The 25,873-nt window shown below is 33.5% G+C and overlaps 1 protein-coding gene across 5 annotated transcripts in view; it reads left to right on the top strand.

Moving 5' to 3' along the window:
• The window catches only part of Arap2 (ArfGAP with RhoGAP domain, ankyrin repeat and PH domain 2), a 179,444-nt gene that overhangs the window by 40,257 nt on the left and 113,314 nt on the right, over positions 1–25,873 (top strand). For all 5 annotated transcript variants that reach the window (XM_010613702.3, XM_010613703.2, XM_010613701.3 and 2 more), the window contains 3 exons: positions 6,861–6,930; positions 13,488–13,608; positions 18,131–18,309. In XM_010613702.3, coding sequence (XP_010612004.1) covers positions 6,861–6,930; positions 13,488–13,608; positions 18,131–18,309 — 370 coding nt within the window. The remainder of the gene's footprint in view (positions 1–6,860; positions 6,931–13,487; positions 13,609–18,130; positions 18,310–25,873) is intronic.

Genomic DNA, 25,873 nt, shown 5'->3' with positions numbered 1-25,873 from the left:
AATATATTCATGATTCAAAATAGCACATTGTACCTCATAAATATGTTCAAATAGCTGGGTATAGTGGTGCATGCCTGTAATCCCAGCACTTGAGAGGTTGAGGCAGGAGAATCTCAGTGTTCTAGGTCAACCTGAACTACCTAGTGAGACCCTGTCTCAAAAGTAAAGTACAAATAATATGTGCCAAGTGAAAGAAAAAAATTTAAAAATATGTATAAATAAAATTTAGGCTGTATCATTGACTTCCAAAATCCTTTTAGCCCTGGCAATTTCATGTCAAATGCCTTCTCCTTTTATTTAAAAGATTATGTACTGCAGAGATGTGATTGAAGATAATTTTTGTTTTGTTTTGTGCTAGTTTTGTCGCCCAGTTCATTTGGTTTATATACTCTTGGAAATTAGTACTTTGGCTTGTTTAAAATAAGGAAATAAACTTTAAGATACAAAAGTGCTGACCTTTTAAAGACACTGGCATATTTCCTTGCAACTATCTCTATGTAAAATACTTCATTATTATTACTGCATCGTGAAAATCCTCATACTTAAGAGTAATTAGATGAAATAAATAAATAGAATAAAAAAGGAGTAATTGGATAAATAAAAATCTATAACTTTAGAGACTGTAATAATTCTAAAAATTGGGACTAGAGTCAGAGAAGATAATTAAAGCATGCTATTCTATAGAATGACATAAAAAGTCAGATGAATCTGGAATGTTATATTTCTATTTTTCTTCAAGATTATTTAGAACAATGATGATGATATACAGGCATGATTGATAAAAGTCACATGTTTGTCATAGTGTCTTTGGGGTTTGTTTTAATTGTGAGATATTTAAAGATGATGATTTGATAATCAGTGACTTCTTAAATTCATGTCATTGTTTTGCATGCTGTCAGATTTTGAGTTTTTATATAATAGATATGATCTTAAGAAAAAAACATGCTGGCACTTTGGAATAAACTATGTGAGTACTTTAGAGATTTAATTGTGTGTGTATGCAGTGTTATTAAAAATAATTTTTAAGATACACATTTTAGGGCAACAAAAATTGACACCAGGTGCTGAGGCTGTTTTTATGAAAGCAGTTAAAATTTCATACCACTGCCCTGCCAGGGCTCAGGGAAAGGGTTTATAGAAATCTATTCAGTAATACTCAAACCTTATAAATTATTCTAAAAATCTTCTTAAAGGAATGTTTCCCCTCAGAACTGTAGAAACAAAATAAGATGAAATCCAGGCTAATGTGTTCCCTGCCTATTTTAACTTTTTTTCCTAGAGGGATTTTGAAGTACTTTGCAGAATTGAGCTTGCACATAAGATGTGTAGAGGTCAAATGTCATTTCTCCCTAAAGGAATGTCCAGAATGCTTTGTCATCAAATGCACTGGAGTCTGTTTTGAGTTAAGAAAGAGCACAGCCTCTGTGCACCACCATACTGGATCTGACCCGCAGATATGTTCTCCACTAATTATGTGACTTGGGTAAATTATTCATCCAACCAGTAGCTCTGTGAATTTGTGTGTACAGTAAGGATATTACTCATCTCCCATGGTTGTTTGGAGGATTGAATGGATGAATATTTGTATGCAGCTTGGCTTGATCCCTGAAACAAAGCACTAAATAAGTACTTACTCTTAAGACTAACTCTTTCTTGACTAAAACTTTAAAATCTCTTTGTAATAGTGCAATGTTTCAGATCTAATTTGTATTGTACATAGGCTAAGGTGGTAGTGTGTTTCCCTTTAAAAGATTCACAAAACATACTAAGCTGTTAAATGAAATTTAAGGAAAAAGAGATTGAAAAGAATAATATTAAAACAAAATTTTTCTGAAAAATATATTGGTAGGTATAGAAATAGTCTGGAAGAACATACTTCAAACCAATTATTCTATATAATAAAATTAGAGGTATTATATATATTTATTTTTTATTGTATAACTATAATCAAGTTGAAAAATTATTATAAGAAATAAATACCTTATGAATAACCACAGAGAAAAAGAAATTTAATGGAAAAACATGACTCACAAGAGAAAAGCACTTCAACAACCCCAATAGTGTGTTTATTAATCATATATAATATCAATAGAATTAGTTGTCTAATACTGATTACACTTTCATAAATATAGGGGAGAAATAGTTGAATCTAGAAAAGACAATTCTTAAAATATATTCACCAATAGATATTAAAATAAAGAACTTAAAATATACATTAGAATTTAGAAGTATAGTCCTTTTCACACCCTTACTATTTAGTTGAAATTTTGATTCATTTTTGAGGGGTTGCCAATATTAAATTCAAGTTTCTATTTTATAGAGAGAGGAATAATACTGTCAGAAAAGATGTAAGTTCCTATCTTTAATCAATTACCAGAATTCAGTATTAAAATTCATATGTAGAAAATAGTGAATTAAGGGGAAATGGGAAGGATAGGGGAAAGGTAATAAGGGAAAAGGAAAAAAAATATGAGAAAATGGAAATAAAGTATTTGTAAATAGGGAAGGGAGGAGGGGATGAAGGGAGGGCAGGGATATGGGGAAAAAATGATAACCAAGACCTGTCATGTAAAGGTGCAAGATCCCAATGATGAATGCAACTGTACTGTATACCTAAAATGTACCAATAAACTCAATGAGAAAAAAAAGAGAAAATAGTGAATTAAATGTTGACACATTTAATAAGAAACAGATTATTCAGTGTTTATGTAAATGAATTCAGTTTTAGATGTATCATAAATTAGTTGTTTTGTATTTAAATAGGTAGTATTAAATGTATAAATTATGAACAGTTGTCAGTATTTTTTCTTTTTTCCTCCAGCCTTTCTGAGGTATGATTGACAAAGATTATGTTTATTTAAGATATATAATTCAGTGATTTGATGTACATATATGTACATTGTAAAATTATTACAATAAAGAAAATTAACATTTCTATTACCTCACGGTTACTCTCATAACTGCTATTTTGTTTTTATGAACTCAGCTTTTTAAAGATTCCACATGTAACTGATTTAAGAGTACAAACTTTAAATTATAAGAGGGATAAGTTTTGAGGATCTGATGTATAAAACATGTTGGTTATAGGCAGTAATATATTTTACATGTGAAATTTACTAAGAGATCTTAAGTGGTTTCATCATACAGATGAGGGCAAGAGCTTTGGGAAGATGGTTAAAATTTGTTGAATGGTGAGCCTTTTAAAGATTCCCATAGACACTAATTTTCTTTAATACCAAGATAGGTTTAATTTGTCATATAAAAAACCTGATCTTTAGTATTGAAAAAAGTAAAACATAAAATTAAAGGTGAAGTTTTTCAGTGTTGTTTCTATATTTATAAAATGTAAATTTGTACACACACATGCACACATATATATGTATTCATAATGTATTTGTGTATATATGTATATATGTGTGTGTTATGTATTGTGTTTGTGTATGTATGTATGTATGTATTTATACTGGGGACTAAAATCGGGATCTTGCTCTTTTGAGGCATGCAGTGGAACCACTGAACTAAGTCCCCGCCCTGTGTATATATTTTTTTGGAGAACATTTTTTAAAATTCACTAAATAGCACATTTTATACACTATGATCTGTGGTAGTCACTGCTTTTATAGTAGTAAAACAAAGGTTTCCATACTTAGGGATCTCAAATCTAGTATGAGATAATAATGAAACAAAAAAATACAATTAAAGTTTTTGTTAAAGAGTGATTAAGTACAGTAATGTAGCAAGAGAACAGGAGCCTGAATTGCCTGTGTGATGGTCTGAGATTACTTTTTAACAAAGAACTCAAGGATAAGGAGGGGACAGCCATGATGGGAGTTGGAGGGAGCTTTCCAGGAGATGGCCATGAGGCCAAGAAAGGCTCAGAGGCTGGAGAAGGGAGAAGCCACAGAGTAAGGCCACTGACTTCAGTGGTGACTGTATGAATGAATCACAAGACAAGTAACATTTTGACAGTAGGATTGCAAAGTAGATCTTACGTTCTTGCACTGCTACACCATTTCTTTATTGACTGGGATTTGTCTTATTTATTTGACCCTCCATAGATAACTGGAATGATTTTACAATCTATAAAAGTATTAAATTACAAGTGGATGAACACATTAAATAGTTCCTGGAATATATTTAAATTGGTTGGGAGAATATTTAAGAACTGATGCTCTCATAGGCTGAAGTTTCCTTTGGATTTTAGCAGAGTCAAGGGTGTGGAGTGTTTCCTGTATAATACTGGCTGAGAGGGAGATGTAGCTAGTCAGATAGTAGCAACCTCTATCCCTAAGACTAAAAAAAAATACTGAACTGTCTGTCCTTACTCTCTCATTTTTTCTGTGGACATCTTGGCCTCTTGGATAATGCGTCAGATGTCCAACTATGTAGTTGGTGATAAAATTAAAGAAAGCTTTACTAGTCTGCTTGACTACAATCAAGTGGTCCTATGAAATACTTGGTAATATAGTTTCTAAACTTTTTCTCACTTTTCTGGCACTGAATTTAACTGAGTTCTTAGGAGTTTTCTTGTCTTTCCCTGACCTTTGTTTAAAATGATGCTGATTATATATGAGCGCTTAGGTTTTATTTTTCTGTCATCATGTCCATTCTTATAAGACAACTGTGCTAAATCATGTTATTTATTCAACAGACTTTTTAGTGCCATGTTTCTCTCTGTTATTTCTTCATCATAGAGAAGGAAATATTCTTGGACTTTGTCCATGTGTGAATGTGGGAAACTGACATGAAATAATTGAACAAATGTAGATAATTAGAGATTGTTTTAGGTGCTATGAGGAAAGTACAGGGTGCTCTGAGAGGATGATTTTGTGGCTTCTTTGGGTAGGTCCACCAAGGAAGGAATTTCTCTGTAGATGTTTTAGGTATAATTCTAAAAGATAAGAATCTAGCAAAGGAAAGTAGAGATAAAGACCCTGAGGACTTTATCTCTTCCAAAGATGTTGATTGTTTTTATTTTAAAATGGAAGATTTTATGTGCTACTGAGCTCTAACTGACCACCATTTTCAGTGTCAGTTGAGGGCACAAAACAACATTTTTATTTTTGCCAATTATATACTGTTAAGCTTGTGTAGAAAGGTGTATATTTATTTGCCTGATTTTAAAGTATGGCAGGAAAAAAAAACATGAAATGAGTACAAAGTGATTATTCAATATGTAATTGTTGTGCATTTGTTTAATGTTTCTTTCGCTTTCAATTTTTAATACTGGGAATTTTGCCAGGGATTTAGCTCAGTGGTTCCAGTGCCTGCCTCGGAAGCAGAAGGACCTGAGTTCGATCCCCAGTACCAAAACAACAACAACAACAACAACAAAATACTGGGAATTTGAAGAACTGTTAGTTGTTGGAAGAAGTAGAACCAAGACATTTGCAATACTGTTAGATGTTGAAGATCAAGAGAAGTTAAACAGGAGCAGAAAGATGAAAGAATAAGATAGAGAGAGAGAGGGATCTTGTACCTTTGCGTGACAGGTCTTGGTTCTCATTTTTTGTAAAGGTATAATAAGATCCCAATAATGAATGTAACTGTACTGTATACCTAAAATGTACCAATAAACTCCATGAGGAAAAAAAATAAGATGGAGAGGGAGAAGAATCTCATGCACTGGCTAGTCAGTGTGGTTATATGGAAAAGTCTTTATGTGTTCTTACTATTTCAAAATTAATTCAGTGCTCATGTATGAAACTGTTGTCTGCACTGAAAAACTTCAAGCATTTTCTCCATTCAATCCCTTTTAGTTTAATTTGATCTGAAGCAACATAAATTTATCTACCAGTGATTCCTGTGGGAGACTTGCTGTGTTTCACAGGCATCACAGATGTGTGGCTAGGGAAGTAGTTTTTCAAATGCCTGAAGTTCTTTTGCTATCTTTAAATCTTTTGAAAGCCGCGGAAGTTATATCAAGTCTTTATTTTAACCTTATTAGAAAACTGCAAGAGGAAAAGGAAGACATGGTTGATGCTTGCCTACTTATTTAGAAATGGCCTTTAAAAAAAAAACAACAAAAAAAACCCCAAAACAGGAAGTTAGTTTCCATATATTCTGTGGGTTAAAAGCCAAAGTACCTAGATGGCATGAGTCCAAGCTGCAAGCCAGGTTGAGAACAGGATTTTCAAAATGTGTGCATTGTGTGAGTTCAGGGAAGGAGAATGAAAGTAAAACATAGAACATCAGAAAATTTGACTTTTTTTTCTTTGAGCCTAACTAGGAAATGGGATTACATTGTTTTGCTTTTATTTTCTTCATACCAGTAGCCTTTCATGTGATCCTCTTGCAAAAAATATGAAGGTTTCACTGCAGTTTGAGTAATTGTAAATGATTGTCTCTTTTGAGAATCTCTCATTCTAGCTTATTTAATTAAAATTTAATAATTTAGCCATGTAAATCCAGTTAACAGACCTTTGTTCATTTAGGAAACTAACAAAGTTCATGCATCAAAGCAAAAATCAACGTAAAATAAAATAGATGTATAAGCTTAATGAGGGATAAAATGTTTATTCATTTTCTTCATTTAAGGGTTGTCTCTATTCACGGTAATGGGGTCAATGATAGTTTGTGTGTGACCACACTTGGTTTTGAACTAGTCCTTAGAAATGCTTGATGGCACTGCTAGCAGTATCATTTTCAAATATATCTATATCAAAGGACTAGAGAATGTCATTATACTTTACTGTTTTCCTATGTACCTTTGCCAAAATCTGTATGTAGTTGTAGCCTGTTATTGACTACACTGCTTAAAAGCAAATTGGAAAGTACACAATGGGATAACATTATAGATGCATTTAAAATCCAAGTTCATAGCACTTGAATATAAAAGAACAATTTTATATATTTTACAGAAAACGTATGTTTCAGAAGAGATGGGTGAAATTTGATGGCCTTAGCATTTCTTACTACAATAATGAAAAGGTAAGTACATTGTACATTTGTCAAAGATTGTTTTATGCACATTAAGTGTAATCTAAACAAGTGGATATGGATTTTAAGTGTAGGAGATGGATTATCAACGTAAAAATAATTTGACTGTGATAAAATACAGTAGGCCTTTTTAAATTTTACTTCTTGATAACACACAAAGCTGAGACTTTTTCACTTATATATCTAACAATTATTTCCGGATTGTCTTCTATAAAGCATAGAAAATGCACTGAATGATACAAAGATGAATAAGCAGTTCCCTTTATCATGCTGATCACTGAACAGTTTCTACAAACACTTTAAATAGAAAATGGCAAAGCAAGGGGGTGTTGCTTCATTCTGGGGGGCTGCTGTGCATGAGAGCTCATCTGCCATGAGTCTTGAGGAAAGGGGAGTGTTTGTATACACAGAAACTAGAGAGAACAGGGCTTCTTAGTGGAGAGCATAGTGAGATATTCACATGGGAAACTGTGAACCTGAGAATCAATCATGTAGCTTTTTTTTTTTTTCCATGATTGGAGAACAGAGTCTGTGAAGGAGACTTCTGGGAGATGAAAATGAGAGGGTTGTTTAGGGTTACAGCTCATTGGAAATCCTGACTCTTAGGTGATAGTGGTTACCGTGTTTGTTTTGATACGTAAGTCTTAGTGACACGGCAGAGTTCTGCGCTTGTCTTATTATGTATCCATAGGAGACATAGGTGGAAGTATTTATTGGGTTTATATCATTGTACCTGCTAATGTTTTCTACATGTTACCCCTATATATTTACACACAATTAAAACAAATTTTAAAGATGTACAGTCAGCTTGTGGATTGTGAATAAGTTCATTGACCTATGTGAATCAGAAATACTTGAAAAAAATTGCATCTGTAGTGAATATGTATAGACTTCGTCTTTTCATTCCCCAAATGACTTAGCATCACAAACTGTTTGTATAGCTTTTATATCATACAAGATAGTATAATCTGAGATGATTTGAAATATATAGGAGCATATATTTAGGTTATATGAAATACTATATCATTTGATAGAAGTAACTGTAACATCTATGGATTTTGATGTAAACAGGTTCCTGGAACCAGTCCTACCTCAGATACTGAGGTACAACTGTAGTCATTTGTCAAATCTAGATAACAGATGTTTGGGTGTTCATTGTATTACCCTTTTAACTTCTCTGTTTGGAGATTTCCTTAATAAAAAGTTGGAACTAATAAATATAGCCTATTTTTAGTTAGTTAATATTAGATGATTTGATCTTAACTCATAGATTCACTTCAATATTTTCAGCTTAATCATCATCTCTTTATAGCTTATAATCTCACATTTTTTCATTATTTAAAGATTAACCCTACTTAATTTTGGTGATATTCATGGCTTGAATAGAGATTGCATATATTACTTCTTTAGTGCTCTGAAAGAGGAGTATATTCTCCCAGACAGAAAATAACACCAACTGCAACATAACACATGCTGTATGTTCTGATTCTGAGAAGAAATAGAAGGTCTAGAAAAGTGTTAATTATTTTCCTTTATTTTGCAATGATCCATGTAATCAACAAATAAATTTAAACTCATTTCTTTTAGGATTGCAGGATGGTGGGATGAGTGTTTTTAAGAATCTGGTTATCTGCTTTAGTTATTTCTAGTTTGTTTGTATTTTAAATGTCCTGACACCTTCTATATTTAAGGTTAGTGCAACATAAGAGCCTTGTGCAATATGGTGCAATGTCTGATGGAACCTGACTACTGGATTTTAGCACCTGTGCCCTTTTTTGGTTTCATTGAAATGAGGATAGTTAATTAGGAGGGAGACAGGCTTCTATGCCACAGGGGTCTGTTGCTGATGGTTTTCTTTTCCCCATTGAAGAGAATTTTTAGTAACGTGTTACTTGGGATATTTTTTTCCTTCTGTCCTTTCAGACTTCATCTCAATTGCAGTGAAAAGAAAAGCCTATTTTATATATATATTTTGGGGAGTACCAGGAATCGAACTCTGGTCCTTGCACTTGAAAGGCAAGTGGTGGAACCACTGAGCTAAATCCCCAGCCCATTATATTTTTACATATTGATGCAATAAAAATAATGCAGACTTGATTTGAAATTGAGATGAAAAATTTCTATTATATTGGATTAGTACAAATCAGTTAGCTTCAGCCTTTAGCTTAATATAATTTTTAAAACACCAAATTGTTTTTTGCTATGGCATTTCATTTCTGTATTGTCTGGGTGATTGGTTTCATCTTGGGAAAATAATGAAAACAACATGGGAGTGGGTGTTTTGTAAAAGGAGGCGCTGGTTTACTGTGACCTTGTGGCAAAAGGCACCTATAAGTGTGGTTACTATCCCATCTGACTGCAATTTCTGCAGCTGTGTGAACAGAGAAGTTTGGGTTGCCCTTCCGAGGAGCTCACGGTTGGGCATTTGGGTGGTTGTGTGCAGAGTTGCCTATTTCCCTGGCTATGTTCCACTGTCCTCATAGTTTCCCAGTCATTCTCCACTAAGACTTCACTTTGTGACAGAAAATTCATTGCCTCAGCCTTGATATCTTATCCCCTGCTAAGAAATCTAAGTCAACCCCTCACTCACTCAGCTGTGGGCAGAATTGTCCTGAGATCGTTTCATTGTCTGAAAGTGGTCAATGAATGATAAATTTGACCTAGATATCTAAGTGTTACAGGCTCAAGGGATGCTTTAAAATTTCTTTCCTTAAGGAAAATTTTACACTCTGAAAAATACGCATTTTGAGCCTGTTGTCCTTTGAGTACTTTTTCTTATATTGTCTTTATCATGTCTCCTTACAAAAGAAATATAAAATCAACTCTGCAGTGTTAAAAAAAATTACAACATTTACCTTGGGATCTCATGATAGATTATAAATGAGTTGTTAGAGAAACTACAACTTCCTGAGGTTAAATTGATGTAGTGTTTAGCTTGTTAAGTATATTTTGATCACTGATGGGAATTCTTTTTTTTTTTTTTTTTAATTTTTCTAGCAGTACTTACCTGTTAAACATATTGTTGTTATAGGCATGTAGGTTGTTATTTTTAAAATATTTTTAAAAAACACTTAAAGAGATCTGGTTAAAAATAGAATCTCTATTTCTGTTTGTTATTCTAAAGTAGTGCTTATGTTTTCTTCACTGAAAAGTGGGTCAAAGGTAACATTTAAAAATAGTTATCATTCAGGAGTTTTTTTTATATAAATCTAATTTTTATGCAAGCTAAAGTTTGGGAACAGATTATCTGAGTGATAAACTCTAAATTATTGGACATTTTAAATTTACCATTGTTACCAGCCACTACACAGTTATAACAGAGTATCCCTTGAACTGTCCTCGAAGAAACTCCTCCTCTTCCCAACTCCTTCAATTCTTTGACCAGGGGGTGATGTTCATTCTCTCTTACCAATTTCCAGAACACTTAATGGTTTTGTTTTGTCCTTATCCTGACATTTTAACCTACTTGTGTTTTCAACATTTCCTTTGCTAAATCAGTCATGTCATTTTTTGTTTTGTTTTGTTTTGTTTTTGAGACAGGGTCTCACTATGTAGTTGAGATTGACCTGGAACTCACTATGTAGCCCAGGTTGGTCTCGAACTCAAAGCGATCCTCCTGCCTCAGACTCCTGAGTGGTGGGATTACAGGCATGCACCATCATGCCTGGCATGTCATGTATTTTTTTATAATGATCTTTTTCAGTAATATCTGAGCATACACAGTAAAAAATTTGGGCCTCATTTTACCCTTCACTTTTCCCCTCTTTATATGTTTCTTTTTCACTTTCATCTGAACCTCTTTAACCATTGCCATCCACCAAAAGTCCTATGCAAACTTCAAGATCCGTCCTATTCTCCTCATAAGTCTTCTTTTTATCTTTTCCAACTGTATGTTACTTGAACAGTGTTATGCAGGGAAGTATAAAAGGAAACCAGGCTGAAACTATGGAACCAAATCAAGAGAGTGCTGTAGTAAGCCAGTCATTAATTTATGAGAGTTTAGATTGGTGCTAGTTTCAGTAGAAATGATAAAAAAATGAATTTAAAAATATTTAAAATGAGCCATTAGAGTTTGGTATAGTTGTGATTGATCAGACATAGCATTAGATTATTCAGAAAAGGTTTTTATAGCACTGACTATAAGAAAGGTGTTTAGGGAAATAGATAAATGACCTACAATGTATTTGAAAAGACTGTATTCATCAAACAATCACATTTGGCTATACCAAACACTTTTTAAGTTACAATGAGGAATTACAGGTTGTTATCAGCTTAAATTAGGGCTAACTGCTTGAGAGGAAAGGCTAGTCAGAAAGGTATTCTTCAGAAGGTACATGTAAGGTGAAATGTGATGATTGGGTAACCGTTAAGGGTGCTGGCAAAGGACATTTAAAGCAAGCAGCGTATGCAAAGGTGCTGGTTTGGACAGACATGTTACATTCAGAGAAGTGGTATGTTCAGGAAACCTCAAGAAGGCCAACCTAGAAATCCGTTGCCAAACGATGGATAATTTTGGCACCATAGATTAGGGAGATCTGGGTAATGTAGATGCAGAAGATGAGCCCGTGCCAAAAGCTACTCCATCCTATCTCAAGCTTAGGAGAAGAGCGTTATTTTAATGGGCAGACACCTAGGGAGGGTAAGTTTCCAGATGATACTGACTTTAGTTTTCAAGTTTGAACTACTTACAAGACAGTTAAGTATATTATTGATTCAAAATGTAAGAGTGAAATGAAAACATAAGTAAGAAGATGAGAGCAAGGGAAGAGAGAAGGAAAGAGTGTTTAGATTTCTCCCCATAAAGCTGGTTAGTTACATTTGAGGGAAGGGATTTCCACCTTGGCTAGAGATGACTAAAAAAGGATGGGAGGGGGTCAGTGGTTTCATAAGGGCTTGCTTCATAACGTCCTGTCCTTTATGAGATAGCTGTTCATCCTTGTGAATCACAGTCTAAGTATCATGTTCAGAATTCAACTGCCTGGGAGGACATAAGAAAGAAAGCCTACATGACATTGATGTTTAAGGTATTAAGAAATGGATGGGATTTTAAAAATTTATTTTATTTTATTTGGGCTTGAACTCGGGATCTTGTGCTTGCAAGGCTGGCAGTGGCACCACTGAGCTAAATCCCCAGCCTCGGGGTTTTAATGGAGACATAAAGTCAAGGATATGAGATTGGAGCACAGCCTGTGAAGAAGGAATTGTTAAAGAACTAAGGGAGACTAGCACTGTGGTATGGTACATCTCCTCCCCTGGGAGAAGGGGAAAAGCCTTCTAGGACAATGTTATGTTGCTGACAGATGTGGCTTTTCTATCTGCTGTTGCAGGAGTTTACATCTGGAGTGTGAATTTTGTTTCTACTCTCTGCGAGAAGTGGTGTAGTACATTTTATTTAGCCATTTTAGATACAGGGAATCTACTCTACCTAGGCATTCTGTGGCTCATGCTGTGGATGGGAATGGAAGAGTCCCCTTAAGGATGTGTCCACATTCTTCTGATTTTCAAGACTTTACATAATGTTTCCAGGCTTGTGTCTTTGGGCTCTGTGTTGCTACATCTTAATTGTTTGCTTTACACCTCCATTTTCTTTCTTTCTGAAAATAACGGTCACCACCCACTTATCAGCTTGGTTGAAGTGAAAGTTTCTTAAAGTCAAGCTCAAATGTCACCATATTTGTGAAAACATCGTTCACCACTTTTAAGCAGAAATGAGAATTTCTATCTTTGTACTTATGTATCTTTTACTTCGTGTTCTATTTTAAACTTGCTGTCATTATACTAAGTTATTTTCAATTTTGAGGCACCTGGAATGTATCAGGACTCTGAGTTTTCTAACAGGGGACCTGGTAAATATTATACCCTTATAAGTAGTTGATATTGTAGGATGTTCATCCTAGCAAATGATTTGTGAAGGTCCAAGAAAATGAAGATTGAGAAAAGAAACTACCAGAGACTTAAGAATGAAATTTTTCACTAAAATTGTGTATATGCCAATTGCAAGCAGCTAAATACATTTTTTTTTTTTTACCGTGTGGTCATGGGAGGGGGTGTAAAACTAGATGCAGTGTAAGATTAAGATCCTAATTATCAAAGCATTGCATAACATGATTAATTCATCAAATCCAACAGGTTTCTTGGTTATTTTTTATTCCTAGTAGGTAATAGTCATTTCTAGGTGGTTCACTTACAGTACCTGTTGTGGCCAGCAGATGCCTGCAAACACCATAAAATCATTTTGAACAGATAGTTTTAAAGAACATGCTGCTGCTTTTTGGAACTAACAGTGCTTTTCTACTATGATTGTTCGTATTTTATTCTTTGTCTTTTGATCCCAGATGAAGAGAGAAGTAAAAAGATATTTCATTTAAAAGAAAGGGACATTTAATATTATCTTTTCTGGGGTATTAAATCAATGCATTTTATGTCACTTTAAAAATTGGGATAGAAATTTTGTAAGAGAAACAGATAACTATTGTATCATACTTTTTTGATAAGATCAAGAAAATTTTATTTTAATGTGTCTTCATCTTTTTCTCTAACCAATTTAGGAGATGTATTCAAAAGGAATAATTCCCCTCTCTGCTATATCTACAGTACGAGTTCAAGGAGACAACAAATTTGAAGTTGTTACAACACAAAGAACTTTTGTGTTTAGAGTAGAAAAAGAAGGTAATATTACATTATTTATCCTTATAAAAACACATTAATTTCTTGCCTGATTAATAAATCAGGTAATATAGAAATATGAAAAAACTTCCAAATAGTTTGCATTTTAAAGTAGTATTTTAATACACAAAGTTAAAACCTAAATAAATTGAATCATTATGTTCCTTATTTTTCGTGATAAATTTTAGCATGGACCAATTTCACTTTTGGAAAGTTGTATGTATGTATGTATCACTGAGGTGAGAAAAAGTAGACAAAAGTCTCTGATCTCATGGAGCTCATTGTAAGCACTTCTTTTGATAATGCAAATAGTTATTTAATATGCAAAAGCAGTTTTCCTATTAAGTTGATTTTATGAAGAAGTTTCTCCAGTTCAAGTTTTTAGCTGACTATACAGGCACAATAATCATTCTTCTAGCTATTTTGAAGCATCTGTTACATTTCTTAAATTCATTTCACATGTTTTATCTGTAATGGATCACTTAATGTAATGGTAAAATTGATCTAAAGGTGTCATTTATTTTCTGGATCAAGTGTAAAGGAGTACATAGAAAACTTTCCTGAATTTTGTTTATTTAGGGAGAGAGAATCTAGGGAAATTAAAAGTTCTATGTTTTATATTTTGGCTATCATGATATGCTATTACTATAAATGTCACTAGTTAAAAAAATATCGATAAGGCCATCTCCTTAAAGAATTGGAATTTTACATCATTTTTGAGGAGTGCTTTCATTTTGGCATAGGTGTATAATTAAGCTTGATTTCTCAAAAGTATGTCTTGGTTCTTTGTTTGAATTGTGGTGGGATAGCAAACTTACTGAATACTTAATGTGTATCAATCTGCTATGTCCATTTTCCCAACAGTCTTAGAAAGTAGGCATTGCAGTTGTGCCGCTTTACTGAGAAGAGTATTCACCGGCAGTTGGAAGCTACTACAGTGTTAACTACCATGGGACAACATCGTCATCTTTTTTAAAAACTCGATTTCCTACAACATATAAGACCATAATTGGCATGAAGAAAGCATTCGATAAATATAACCCTAGAAAATTCCCATTGTTGCGTGGGATGATCTGTAATGTGTATATTCCAGCTGTCCTTCACACTTAACTGTTTATTTTTCCCCCCAAATCTGGGTTACTCCTGATTTGTGAGATCAGTTTTATGATGCTGCCAAAAACAAAATAAGTACTGAAGTGTGTTTTTGTTTGTAATAAACAAACACCTATGAATATGCTATATGATATTTAAAAGACTAATCAAAAGCTGTGTTGTTGGAGCAGAGGCCAGCAAACTACAGCCTGTGTCCTACATCTAGCTACTTCCTGTTTTGTAAATGAAGACTTGTGAGTTCCCAGCCACTCACTCTCATTCACTTTTATATTCCCTTAAGGCTGTTTGCTTCCCCTGTCCCAGAGACCTTATCAAGGATTCACTATGTGAGGAGCCATTTTTCTGAATGGTAGCCTGAAATTCAGAAAGTCACCTATAGTTTTGATATTTGAGAAGGGATTTGCATTTGACTGTTGTGTTTTTTGTTTTTTTTTTGTTTTGTTTTGTTTGTTACTGGGCATAGAACCTTGGTCTTTGCGCTTGGTGGCACCACTGAACTAAATCCCTGGCCCAGGGATTTGTATTTGAAACCAGTTTGCCTCTTCATGTATTCCTTCTAACACACAGCATTGCTCTTCTGGATTGGCCATTGTGACAGTCTTTTCTGCCCAGAGAGGTGACTGACTGTTTTTTGACTTCCCCTTGGCCTCTCAAAATGAATTTCACATATACCGTATAGTCTCTGTGTTAAGGTAGATATACTAAAGCTTCCAACTTGTGAAAATCTTGTTTCTTGCTGTTTAAAATTAAACAGACACATTTTATTTAAATAGGATGTATAAATGCACACATAGTTAAAAATTACATGTTTACCATGGACCAATATAATCCTTCTGGAGCATGTGGTTCATTTTTGTGATGTAAACTTCATATAAGAATTTTATGAACCTTGATATAAATTTATTACTTGTTAAATAAAATTGTGGGTCTTTAATTTTTGAAACCTTGGAAACATTGCATAAGTAAAAACTGATTGTATCCCCTTACAATTACTGTGTAGGTTTCATTGAAAGTTATTTTTACATAGTGACTCACATTCTTAAAAGAGGTGTGTGTTCAAGCATATGTGTGTATATGTATATATATTTATATATAAGGGATATATGTGTCATTGTATAGAGAACCTTTAAAAAGATACCAATTTTTTTTGTTAAATGATCTTTCTTCCTCTCACATGTACAAGTGCTTATTTTGTGGGAACTGAAAAATGAAAAGTTTTACTTAATGCGCTTTAGGCTAAATCTAATGCTTCCATTTAATGAAGATGCAAAATCAGAGTTTAGCACAGAAAGGGGAATATTTCAACATCTTAACAAAGATAAATTCTTCATTTTTGGTGAAGAAGTTCTGAATCATCTGTTTACAACAGCTACCCTGGAACTTCTCTGAAATCAGTGTCACTATTTCTAAACTGCTTATCCCCTACTGGCTTGGCTAATATAGTATTACCATCTGGTGTCTTTTCCCTACAGATTTTCTGAGGCTTCAATTCTCCAAGTTTTCTAATAAAATATTGTTATTATCTTAGTTGAAAATTAAATAACAACATTTAAAAAAATTCGATCCCCAGTACCAAAAAAAATTAAATGTACTCTTCCGCAAGTAGAAAATTTAGTCAGGTTCTTCTTGCTCTTGAGCAGAACCAGTGGATTTGGGTGAGAGTCATACAGCTCAGGATCTCTTCAGTCATTTTCCCTGGGCACCTGTAGTCACCTGTGTGGATACAGTATGTTTCTTCCATGTTAGCACATCCTAGACCCCTGAGAAACAGGCAGGTATGCTATTCTCCTTACTCTTTGCTACCTGGATTCAGTCTGTTTTATTTTTGTATTTGCCTTGATGACCCTTTCCCATTTTTCGTCTTATTTTGGATGTATTTTTGTCTTAATATCTTATTTTGTCTTAATAATCTCTTCATTTGTTTTGGTGGCTCATTTTCTTGCGTCATAGGCACAGTCGTACACCTCTAGGCTTGTCCAGTTTTGTCCTTTTCCATTAAATTCTTAGCCATGCCTATGCATCTTCCTTTGTTCACCTGTTGCTGTCATTCTGCACAGGGACCTGTGCCACAGCGTTGAAAACCTGAGATGGTCTTTTTGATTAATTGAATCTTCCCACCTTCTTCATCTGACCAGTTCGGGACACCAAGCTACGTTTTATTCTGATTAATTTTTTTAAGTGAACATCCATCAATGTTGTTCAAAACTTTAGCTAGCTAGTTTTCATTCTCAGTATCTTTACTCTTAATGTGTTCGTTTCCATTTTCTTTTGACTTTAAGTCTTATTTCTGATCTCTAAACTTAGTTTGGCCCATCTGTCATCATCCTAATTATCCTGAACCTATAACTTGCCTGCTAATCACCCTGAAACGTATTTTGTCTGCCTCTTTAATAAGAATGAAATTCCCTAAACAGGCAGTAAATATCTTGTAGCCACATTTTCCATTTTTTCCTTTGTGAGTTCAAAATTATAAATATATTCACTAAATTAGTTGCAGAACAGATACTGGTTCCTCTTGGCTTTGTTCTTGTGTTGGTCTTGGTCAAAATTCTACTCTGTTCTTCCCTCTTTCAAGTGCCAGTTTTGTCTTTCAGATTGCTCCTCATCCTCTTGAGACACATAATTCTCTTTAGTTCATGGTTCCCCAAAAAGCTGAGTGAAAGTTAAAACATTTGATTGTCCTGATTTTAATATTAACTTGCTAAATGACCTTCAGCAAATCACTTACCTCATCTGAATTGACTCATATATTATTTATTAACATTTGTATGACATTTATAACATTCTGTGTTACATTATGTGTTCAAATCTAACTGGACTTACACTTTGATTGCTCTTTGGGGACAAATAGCATTTGTATGCCCCAATACAGTGCGTTGTATATATTTAAAGGTCACTCAGCTTTTGTGGAGGGGGTTGGGAGTACCATATTTAATTAGCAGTAGAAATGCTCTTGTTACTGTTGAGGATGGGAAGGGAAATTGAATATTCAGGCTTTGTCACAAACACTCTATTAATTGCTGTGTAGCAATATTACTTTCTTCTATACAAAGAGAAAATCCAGTGTCATAAGTCACCCAAAAAAGTGTTTCTCAGACTTCACAAGGACACTAGTCACCTAGAGTTGATTTTATAATGCAGACTCTGATTTATCAGGTCTGGAATGGGGCCTGAGAAAGCATTTCTCATATGCTCCCAGTAGAGGCCAATGGCACTGATTCTGGAACAACTGAGTAGTGTTACTTTTTTTTCCCTTAAAGAGCTGGGTCCTTGGCTCTCCCTGCAATAGCATTTAAATTGTGGTTGTGAGAAAGTATGTGATTTATCTCTTTCAAAGAAAGCAAATTCCTTGTTGGTATTTCTGTGTCTGTACAACTTAAATGTAGATTTATGTATTTTCTTGTATTTTCAGAGGACAGGAATGACTGGATCAGCATACTCTTAAATGCACTGAAGTCACAGTCCTTTACTCCTCAGTTTCAAGCATCCGTTGCACCTGAGAAGTGTGGATATCTTGAACTGAGAGGGTACAAAGCCAAAATTTTTACTGTACTAAAGGGAAGCAGTGTGTGGCTTTGTAAAAATGAGCAGGTGAGTTTTGTTACATTAATTGGAAATTGCTTTTTTTTATTATAATAGCAATTGTGTTTTGTTTGAGTTTTTAGAATTTTATTTATGGAGCCTTATTTTTGTGTTGAGTCTCATTAGAACAGAGAAGTTCAGAAAAGTATCTACATCCATTTTGAGTCTGGACATTAAGGGGATGAGGAAAAAGAATTTCTGAAAGTAATTTTTGAAACATATTCCTTAGTTGAAGTAAAATAAAACTATGTGAGAAAATAATCAAGAACCAAATCACCATTATAGCTGTTGATGAAGTAGGTCCAATTCTGCACCTTGTGTGCCACTTTTGTTTTTGTAATAGAATGTTTTAGAGTTAGCACAGGTAATTGAGTTTATAATATTTTATTGGTCTTTTTTTTCCCTTTTTAGTAGATATATTGCTTCTGTGAAACATAAGTGAGATAAGTGAGAAATATATGTATACATACACACACAAATCCCCAAACACGCATACGTATATCTGCACACACATACCTCATGTACATAAATTAAGTAGACTTGAATTGTTGAGGTTTTAAACTTGATTGATATGAAAATGCTCAATAGAGAATTTAAATAGTTTTGAGGAGTCTGATGGTGAAATAAGTGTTAACAAGTGTTATTTAATTCTGTATACTTTAATGTTTCTGATTTTCAATATGTAAAAGAAAATTCTTGTTTATCTCTTTTTGGGTATATTTTATTAGTTTTTAATCTTTCAGCCTAGGATATATTAGTTGCTTAGCGATCATTTGCAGCATTAATCAGTGTCCTTTGGATATCTAATCTAAGAGAAACTCATTTTATTATACATTATAGTAGGTTATGGTAAGGTGAAGTATGAATGTTATTTGCTTAACAAAAAAGAGATACCAATTCTAAACAAGCATAGTTTCAAAAAAATTAACTGCACTGTTTAGATCTTTATCTAAGGCATCCTCTGAACTTTGGTGTGAACTTGCTCATTGAGGTTTTTCTTTTTTTGGTAAGATTTCTTAGCCAATTACTTGTGGAAGGCTTCATTGAGCACTGCCGGCATACTAATAACTTTGATAGTTAGCATACTCCTCAAGAAGAATAGTGATGTACAGCTTAATAATGTGTATGAACTGAATATTAACATTTTCATTTTGTGAAGTTAGATGATTAAAACTTTTCTTATTGGAATGGATGTTAAAATGCATAGTTTGCATGTGCTGGTATTGAAGACACTCCACCAAATTGAGGTATTCAGTTTTATTTGCACAAACCTGATAGACTTACATTAGATTTATTGTTTACATTAGCAAGGTTGTCTGAGTTCATCTTATTGTCTCAAAATAGAATTGATATTTTTAAAGTTTTAGTAACATTTTTGATTAGCAGAAAAGTACATGACATTATTGATTTTTAATTAATTGAATGTGAAAAACATAATAATGATGCCATTTATTGAGGACAGTTACCCTGCTAATTGACTTGTAAATATTCCCTTTTAATCTTCCTTACAAATATAGGAAATATATATTCTCATCTGTGTTTCATAGGTGAGAAAAATGAGGATTAAGTAATTTTTGTAGGGATTATGGCTCATCATACAGAATTTAATTTAAATTCAGAACTTTATAACTGGTAAGATTGGCTTGCTAACAGTCATACTGAACTGTCATTTAAAAGTCTAAATTGAAATATTCTGCCCTTTAAAAATTCAGAAATAGCTCAAAAATTCTTTTTATGAGTAATGATTTTCTAGGAATTTCAGGAAATGCATTCAGTACACTGTTTATATCATGTTGTCCCTCTGCAAGTGCTGTGTTTACTGAAGGAGACACAGGCCTAACCTTTCAGGAGGAAAAGCAAGGCAAGCCCAGTGATGGATGAGCAGTGCTGTATTATACTGTTCAGGAGTTACAGAGAGACAAAAAAGGAGCATCTAAGAAAACTAGGATTGGATCCAGGAACATTTATTTACATAAGAAATGAATATATTCTCTTAAAACTTAAGTATTAAGGAGAGACCCTGCCCCATTATTTAATAAGTAAATATATTTTTGATGTAAGTAGATTTTAAGTCTTTTTCTATGCATTACCATACCTCTGAATGTACCTTGGAAAAATGGAAACTAGTTTTTGATGTGCTAATTTTGTTTTATTTAATTGCATCCCTTAAGATGGAGGTCATATCTTGAAGAATTTGGGCTTGAGTTAAATCTTAAAGTCTTACGAACTAGCTAGCTTGAGCCTGAGTGGCTGTGTTATCCATGCTCATCCCGTTCCACTTCCGTTTTACACTGTGGTCTGTGCTGCCCTCTCCAGAAGAATGTTGCTCCTTGGCTGTCTCACACAGTAAAGAAGGTTAAGTAAGTTGTGGCATGCCAAGTAAGGAAGGAAACGTTTGGCTGATTGCAGAGGGCTTTGTGCCTGTGTGGGCATCAACCTGTGTTTTAAGAAAAGCACTAAATGATAGTGCAATATCTTGATGCAACTTAGAGACGTTCTATGAGTACACACACGGTGATGGAAAATAAACTACTCATCATAAAAATCTAATAGATATTAGATTTGAACTTCTGTGTCTTAATTTGTTTTGGATCTAATTTAATGCAGCAAGACTTAGTTATCTTTATTATTTTATAACAGTGAATTTGTTGCCCTCATAATTTACTAATATGAAGAGAATTAAAAACATAAAGAAAGTGACCTATACCACTGCAGTGTAGGAACAAATTAACTTCGGTTTTCTTTCCTTTAATATATACGTAGTTTTTCCTGACTTACTTTGATAATCACTTCAGAGGAATAAATAGACAGTGGATGTGGTTGGAGGAGTAGCTAATAGAGCATGTGTTAAAGAGTCATGAAAAGAGTGCCTTTACCCCAAAGGTGATTGAAATGTGAGATTGCAGTTAGGGTTTTCATTCTTGTTCCACTACTGATTGACTCAGGTAGTTAAGTTAATCTTTTTAAAATTAGCATTATATAAAGGAGGGAAGTGGATTATTACTTCTTAGGCCTTTACTTGAGCCACATGGTGAAATTTCAGTTTGCTAAGTTTGGTTTAGATCATTTGACTCAGAATTTTGGAGAAAGGGATGATGGAATTTGGTTTCCTAAATAAAATGATAGGTATTTGGTAGTACAGTGAGAGGTGATTCCAGTACCACGTAGTATAAAATGCTACTCTAATGTGTTTTCCTCTTTCCAAAATGAAGGACATCTAACTAAAGGGAGCAAGATACTTTTTTTGAGTTAGGACATATATAAAAATAGCGTTCAACCACATTAACATCAGTGTTTCTTTCATCTATACTTTGGAAGCTATAACTGTTTTTTTGGTGTCAACCTTAATTTAAATGTGTCTTTTTCTAGATTAAATATTTTGGAACATTTAAATACCGAAAAATATTTAAGTAGGAAATGAAGAATTATTAGTGGTAATTTTTAAATTTTGAGGATTTGTGTGTAGTCCTAAATGGATATATAGTTACTGCTTTTTTGATTAAAAAACTCAATTTTTATATGAGATTTTAATTTTTCGGCCCATAAATCCTCCCTCAACAATCTAATTCCTTTTTTTGAATATAGGTGCTTGTTACAAAAATATGCCTCATTGGAGGGAGTTTTTTAAATTCCACTTGCAAAGTCAGCATCAAAGAAAAGTGTTTGAAAACAAGTAGAGATATTTTTCACCTGTTATTTCCTGTAAATTCCTTTAACGCAGTGTGTGTGTCTAGAAGTTTACTTTTGAAGTAAGCTTTCCTGGAGCTTTTTTCTCTGAATAAGTACCTTAAGGTGTGAAGCATCCTCACAAATTATTTTGAGTAATTATTTTCCTTTTTTTGAATCAGTCTCTTACACTGAATCAAGAATGTGTATTTTCTAAGGTAAAATAACCACTAAGATACTGTTTTAATCATTGCTTTTGTATCTTTGACATTCTCTCTTCTTAAAGAGAAATGGCATGAGGATATTAGGGAAGTTGCCTGTCTTCATGTTCTCTTCGTCAGTTCTGTGACTGGTCTCAACTTTGTTTAGTGCATGGACTTAGCTCTACTTTGGTTTTCCTAGTTTCTCAGTTCAAAAATTCATTTTTGTTTGGTCCCTTATATTCCTGTTCATTTATTAGCATATATTCCTTATTCATTATATATTCATTATATATATTATATTCCTTCCTCATTCATATATTCCTTATTCATTTATTGTGAGAACTAAAACCTGAAGTAGCTATTGGACTGTATAGAGGAAACATGTTATGGAATATTTTATTAGCTACCACTTAGGTAATTTTAATTTTTTCTTTTTCCATATATGCTTTAAGGAGAAGTAGAATAAAGAAGTAGATAACTAAAAACATCTATCAGAGAGGGAAATGGCATAGTCAAAACTGGCACTATAATTCTCTACCTGGTTACCTCTTGGAATTATCCCTTAAATATTTAGCACCATTTCTCAGCCTCACCCTGTTTTAATCTTAAAATATTTTATTTTTGTCTCTTCTCATATTTTATATACTTGCAGTGTGCTATGGCATTTTTCATGTTATTCAACTTTGTATAAAATGAGTTTATATCATTGAATTTGTACAGGTGATTACCGTCACCACAGTACTTTATCCATTCATTCATTTAGCAAGTGCTGAGTAGGTCCCTTTTCACTTACAGGTGTTACTTTGGGAGGTAGGACAAGTGGTAACCCACCCGATCACTGCTCGTGCCCTTCCTGCTGGGAATGATGTAGTGATATACACGTGAGATTTCTGGTAGCTTTTTGGATAGCCCTGTCTTTGGTTTTGAATTTTCTTTTTTGACAAGATTTGTTGTCACCTTTTCCTAAAGAGTTGTTTATATTTAAAATGCTGAACAGGTGTCAGTTACATTTTAATACTAAAAATATTGGAGTTACAATTTTCAAATTCCTAAATTAATAGAACGAATATTTTATTTACTATTGTTTCCTCAGGAAATCTAGGAAAGAAGCGAATAGTCTGCAAAAGTATTTAATAAACTTGAATTAATGGTCATTTAAAGTTGCTATCCTCTCTGAAGAGTTTAAATTATGATAAATATTTTTCTCTTAAAAATTATGATTTTGGGTGCTACAAATTATCTCTTAAATCTTTTCATGGATGGGGATTGTATTGTCTTTCTTGCTAGTTTCTTTAAGCTGTTTATATAATTAATATATGAGTCTTTATATCATATTTTCTGCCATTGTTTTTCTGAGCTACTTTTAAGTTTTAGTTTTGTACGATTTTGCTTGTATAATTAAACTTAAAATTAGTTCAAAGCTTACAATTTTTTGTATTGTGGAACAATTATTTTATTTATCTTGTTATACAAGTAATATACAATTCAGTATTTTAAAAATTTAGATAATAAACTATGAAACACTTTGAAATGTATATGTATCTCTATCTCTGTACATACACAGTGTTGCTAATTGGATGGAGTTTCTGCAAGTGGACATGTGGTATATTTGAGGGAATTGGCTTTTGTCTCCATTTGTTATGTTTTCCCGACAGCCAGTGTCTCATCTCTTCCTGAAGAGTTTTTTAAATATCATGTTAATATTAGCAAATTCATTACAGCCAGATGTCTAGCTTGATGGGTTTGGGTAACCATTTGATGATAATTGTGGCAATGAGTTTTAACTACATAAACTCACTTGATTAAGCATTTTCAAATCAGAGTATAACAAGAGCCTTATTCCCCCTCCTTTCCCCCAACATAATGTCCCCTGGTGTGCTGGCATGAAAATGAATCTCTAATAGAATTTAAATATGCCTCAAAGGGCTCTGGGTTGTGTGGCACAGAAAGAAGCTACAGGATGTAGGTGGTGGCCCCACGTTCTCTGGGTTCTGTATCTGGCCAAACTCTGCATCTGGTGTTTCCTAGGAAGCCTGGTGCCAGTGTCATACAATGCCACATCTGTTTTCAACAAATGTTTAAGCACTGAGTTCTTAAATTCCTGGCAGGGAAATCTAGCATCCAGTATTTCTAAAAATAGGTTTGAGATTTCAGCAGATTTGGGGTTAATAAACTCTTGCTGAATTTTTCTTTTGGGGAATTAAACTATCATTTTGCTTTCACTGGAGTTTTAGCCATATTGCATTGCTACAAATTTGTATAAATTCAATATCTTCGTAAATATTTAATGTTATTCCTATCTGAATAATAAGGAATCACTGGTGTGAATACTTTGTCATTTAAAAAAATGAAATTTTTTTGTTGATGATAAATTCTGTTTAGAACTTTCACATGAAAAGATGATCAGGATGTATGAAACTTTAATTCATCTTTCTTCAGTTTATTTTTATAGCAGTGCTGTATAAGATAGATATTGCATTTTTTTTAAATGAGAAAGTTGGGATCTAGATAAGCTAAATAACTTGCTGATGGTATTATAGCCAATAAATGGTTCCACTAAGATTCTTCCCTGGACCTGACTGTCGGGGCTGCATTGGTCATTACCCCGGCCACGATATCCTGCTCTGCTGTGACACTGGGGTGCCGGTGGGGTTTCTCACTGCTAGTTGTGTGATTCATACTTCTTGAGATCCTATATCCTGTTGCAGAAAACTAAATGCAAAATATTGCTTACTCTGCAATGTTTTTTTTGGCTGTTACTTTATAGAAGAGTTCTACCTACTGAATTTTTTTGTTATATTTTTCAATCCAGTTTATAGCATTTTAAAGGTTGAAGGATTGGTTCATCCTTGGCTCATGCTTATTTTTTCAGGATGAAAATAGAACTCACAATCAGATTGTAGTTAATGGGTAATTTATTTTTAATTTTCCTGAACATTTAACATTCACATTTTGTTCCATTTCTAAAATATATTTCTGTCAGCTAGTTATTTTTGAACATGTATTTTCTTGTAATTAACTTTTTAATAGATAAGACATTCAATTGGTTTCAAATTCAAGACATAGAAAATAATAATAACAACAGTTAACTAGACCTGTGTCGCGCTCAGTATGTGCCAGGCATTCACCTAGGCATTTTTACTGCATTAAATGAATCCTCACCAAAGTGAGGCTGCGGGTACTGCCTCTTTGTCAACAAATGAACTGAATGAGGAGAGAGATACCTCAACAATAAGCTGGTCTGGGTTTTGTTCTTCGACCAGTCAGTGTTACCTCCTTTGAAAAGCCTTTTTATGAACTCAACTCTTACTTTTGAGTTAAATTCCAGTGCTTTCCTTAAAATTAGGGATTCTTTTTCTTTCACTGCATGTATTACTACTTTCATTTTCTCCTTAAACTATAAGCTTCCCCAAGGTAAGTACCTTGTTTTATACTTCTGTTCCGATACAAAAATTAGTATAATTACTGGCACACTCCAGGTACTTGATAAACACGGCTTTGCTAGGATTAATTTTCCCATTTACAGGTAGCAGTGTCTTCACAAAAGTATTTAGAAAATCAAATGCAAGTTTATAGCAGTCCTTAAACTTCAAAGCACTATACAAGTAGATATTAAAACAATACAATGAAGATGCTTTTAGTCTTTGAACACAAGTACAGAATTTAGCAGTTGATCATTTGGCATCTTGACAGTTGAGTATTTC

This window comes from Fukomys damarensis, unplaced genomic scaffold (genome assembly GCF_012274545.1).
Source record: "Fukomys damarensis isolate Sample0158 unplaced genomic scaffold, DMR_v1.0_HiC HiC_scaffold_35, whole genome shotgun sequence".
NCBI classification, from domain to species: domain Eukaryota; kingdom Metazoa; phylum Chordata; class Mammalia; order Rodentia; family Bathyergidae; genus Fukomys; species Fukomys damarensis.
The sequence above is the reverse complement of the archived record's forward strand: the minus strand, read 5'-3'. Positions and strand labels throughout refer to the sequence as shown.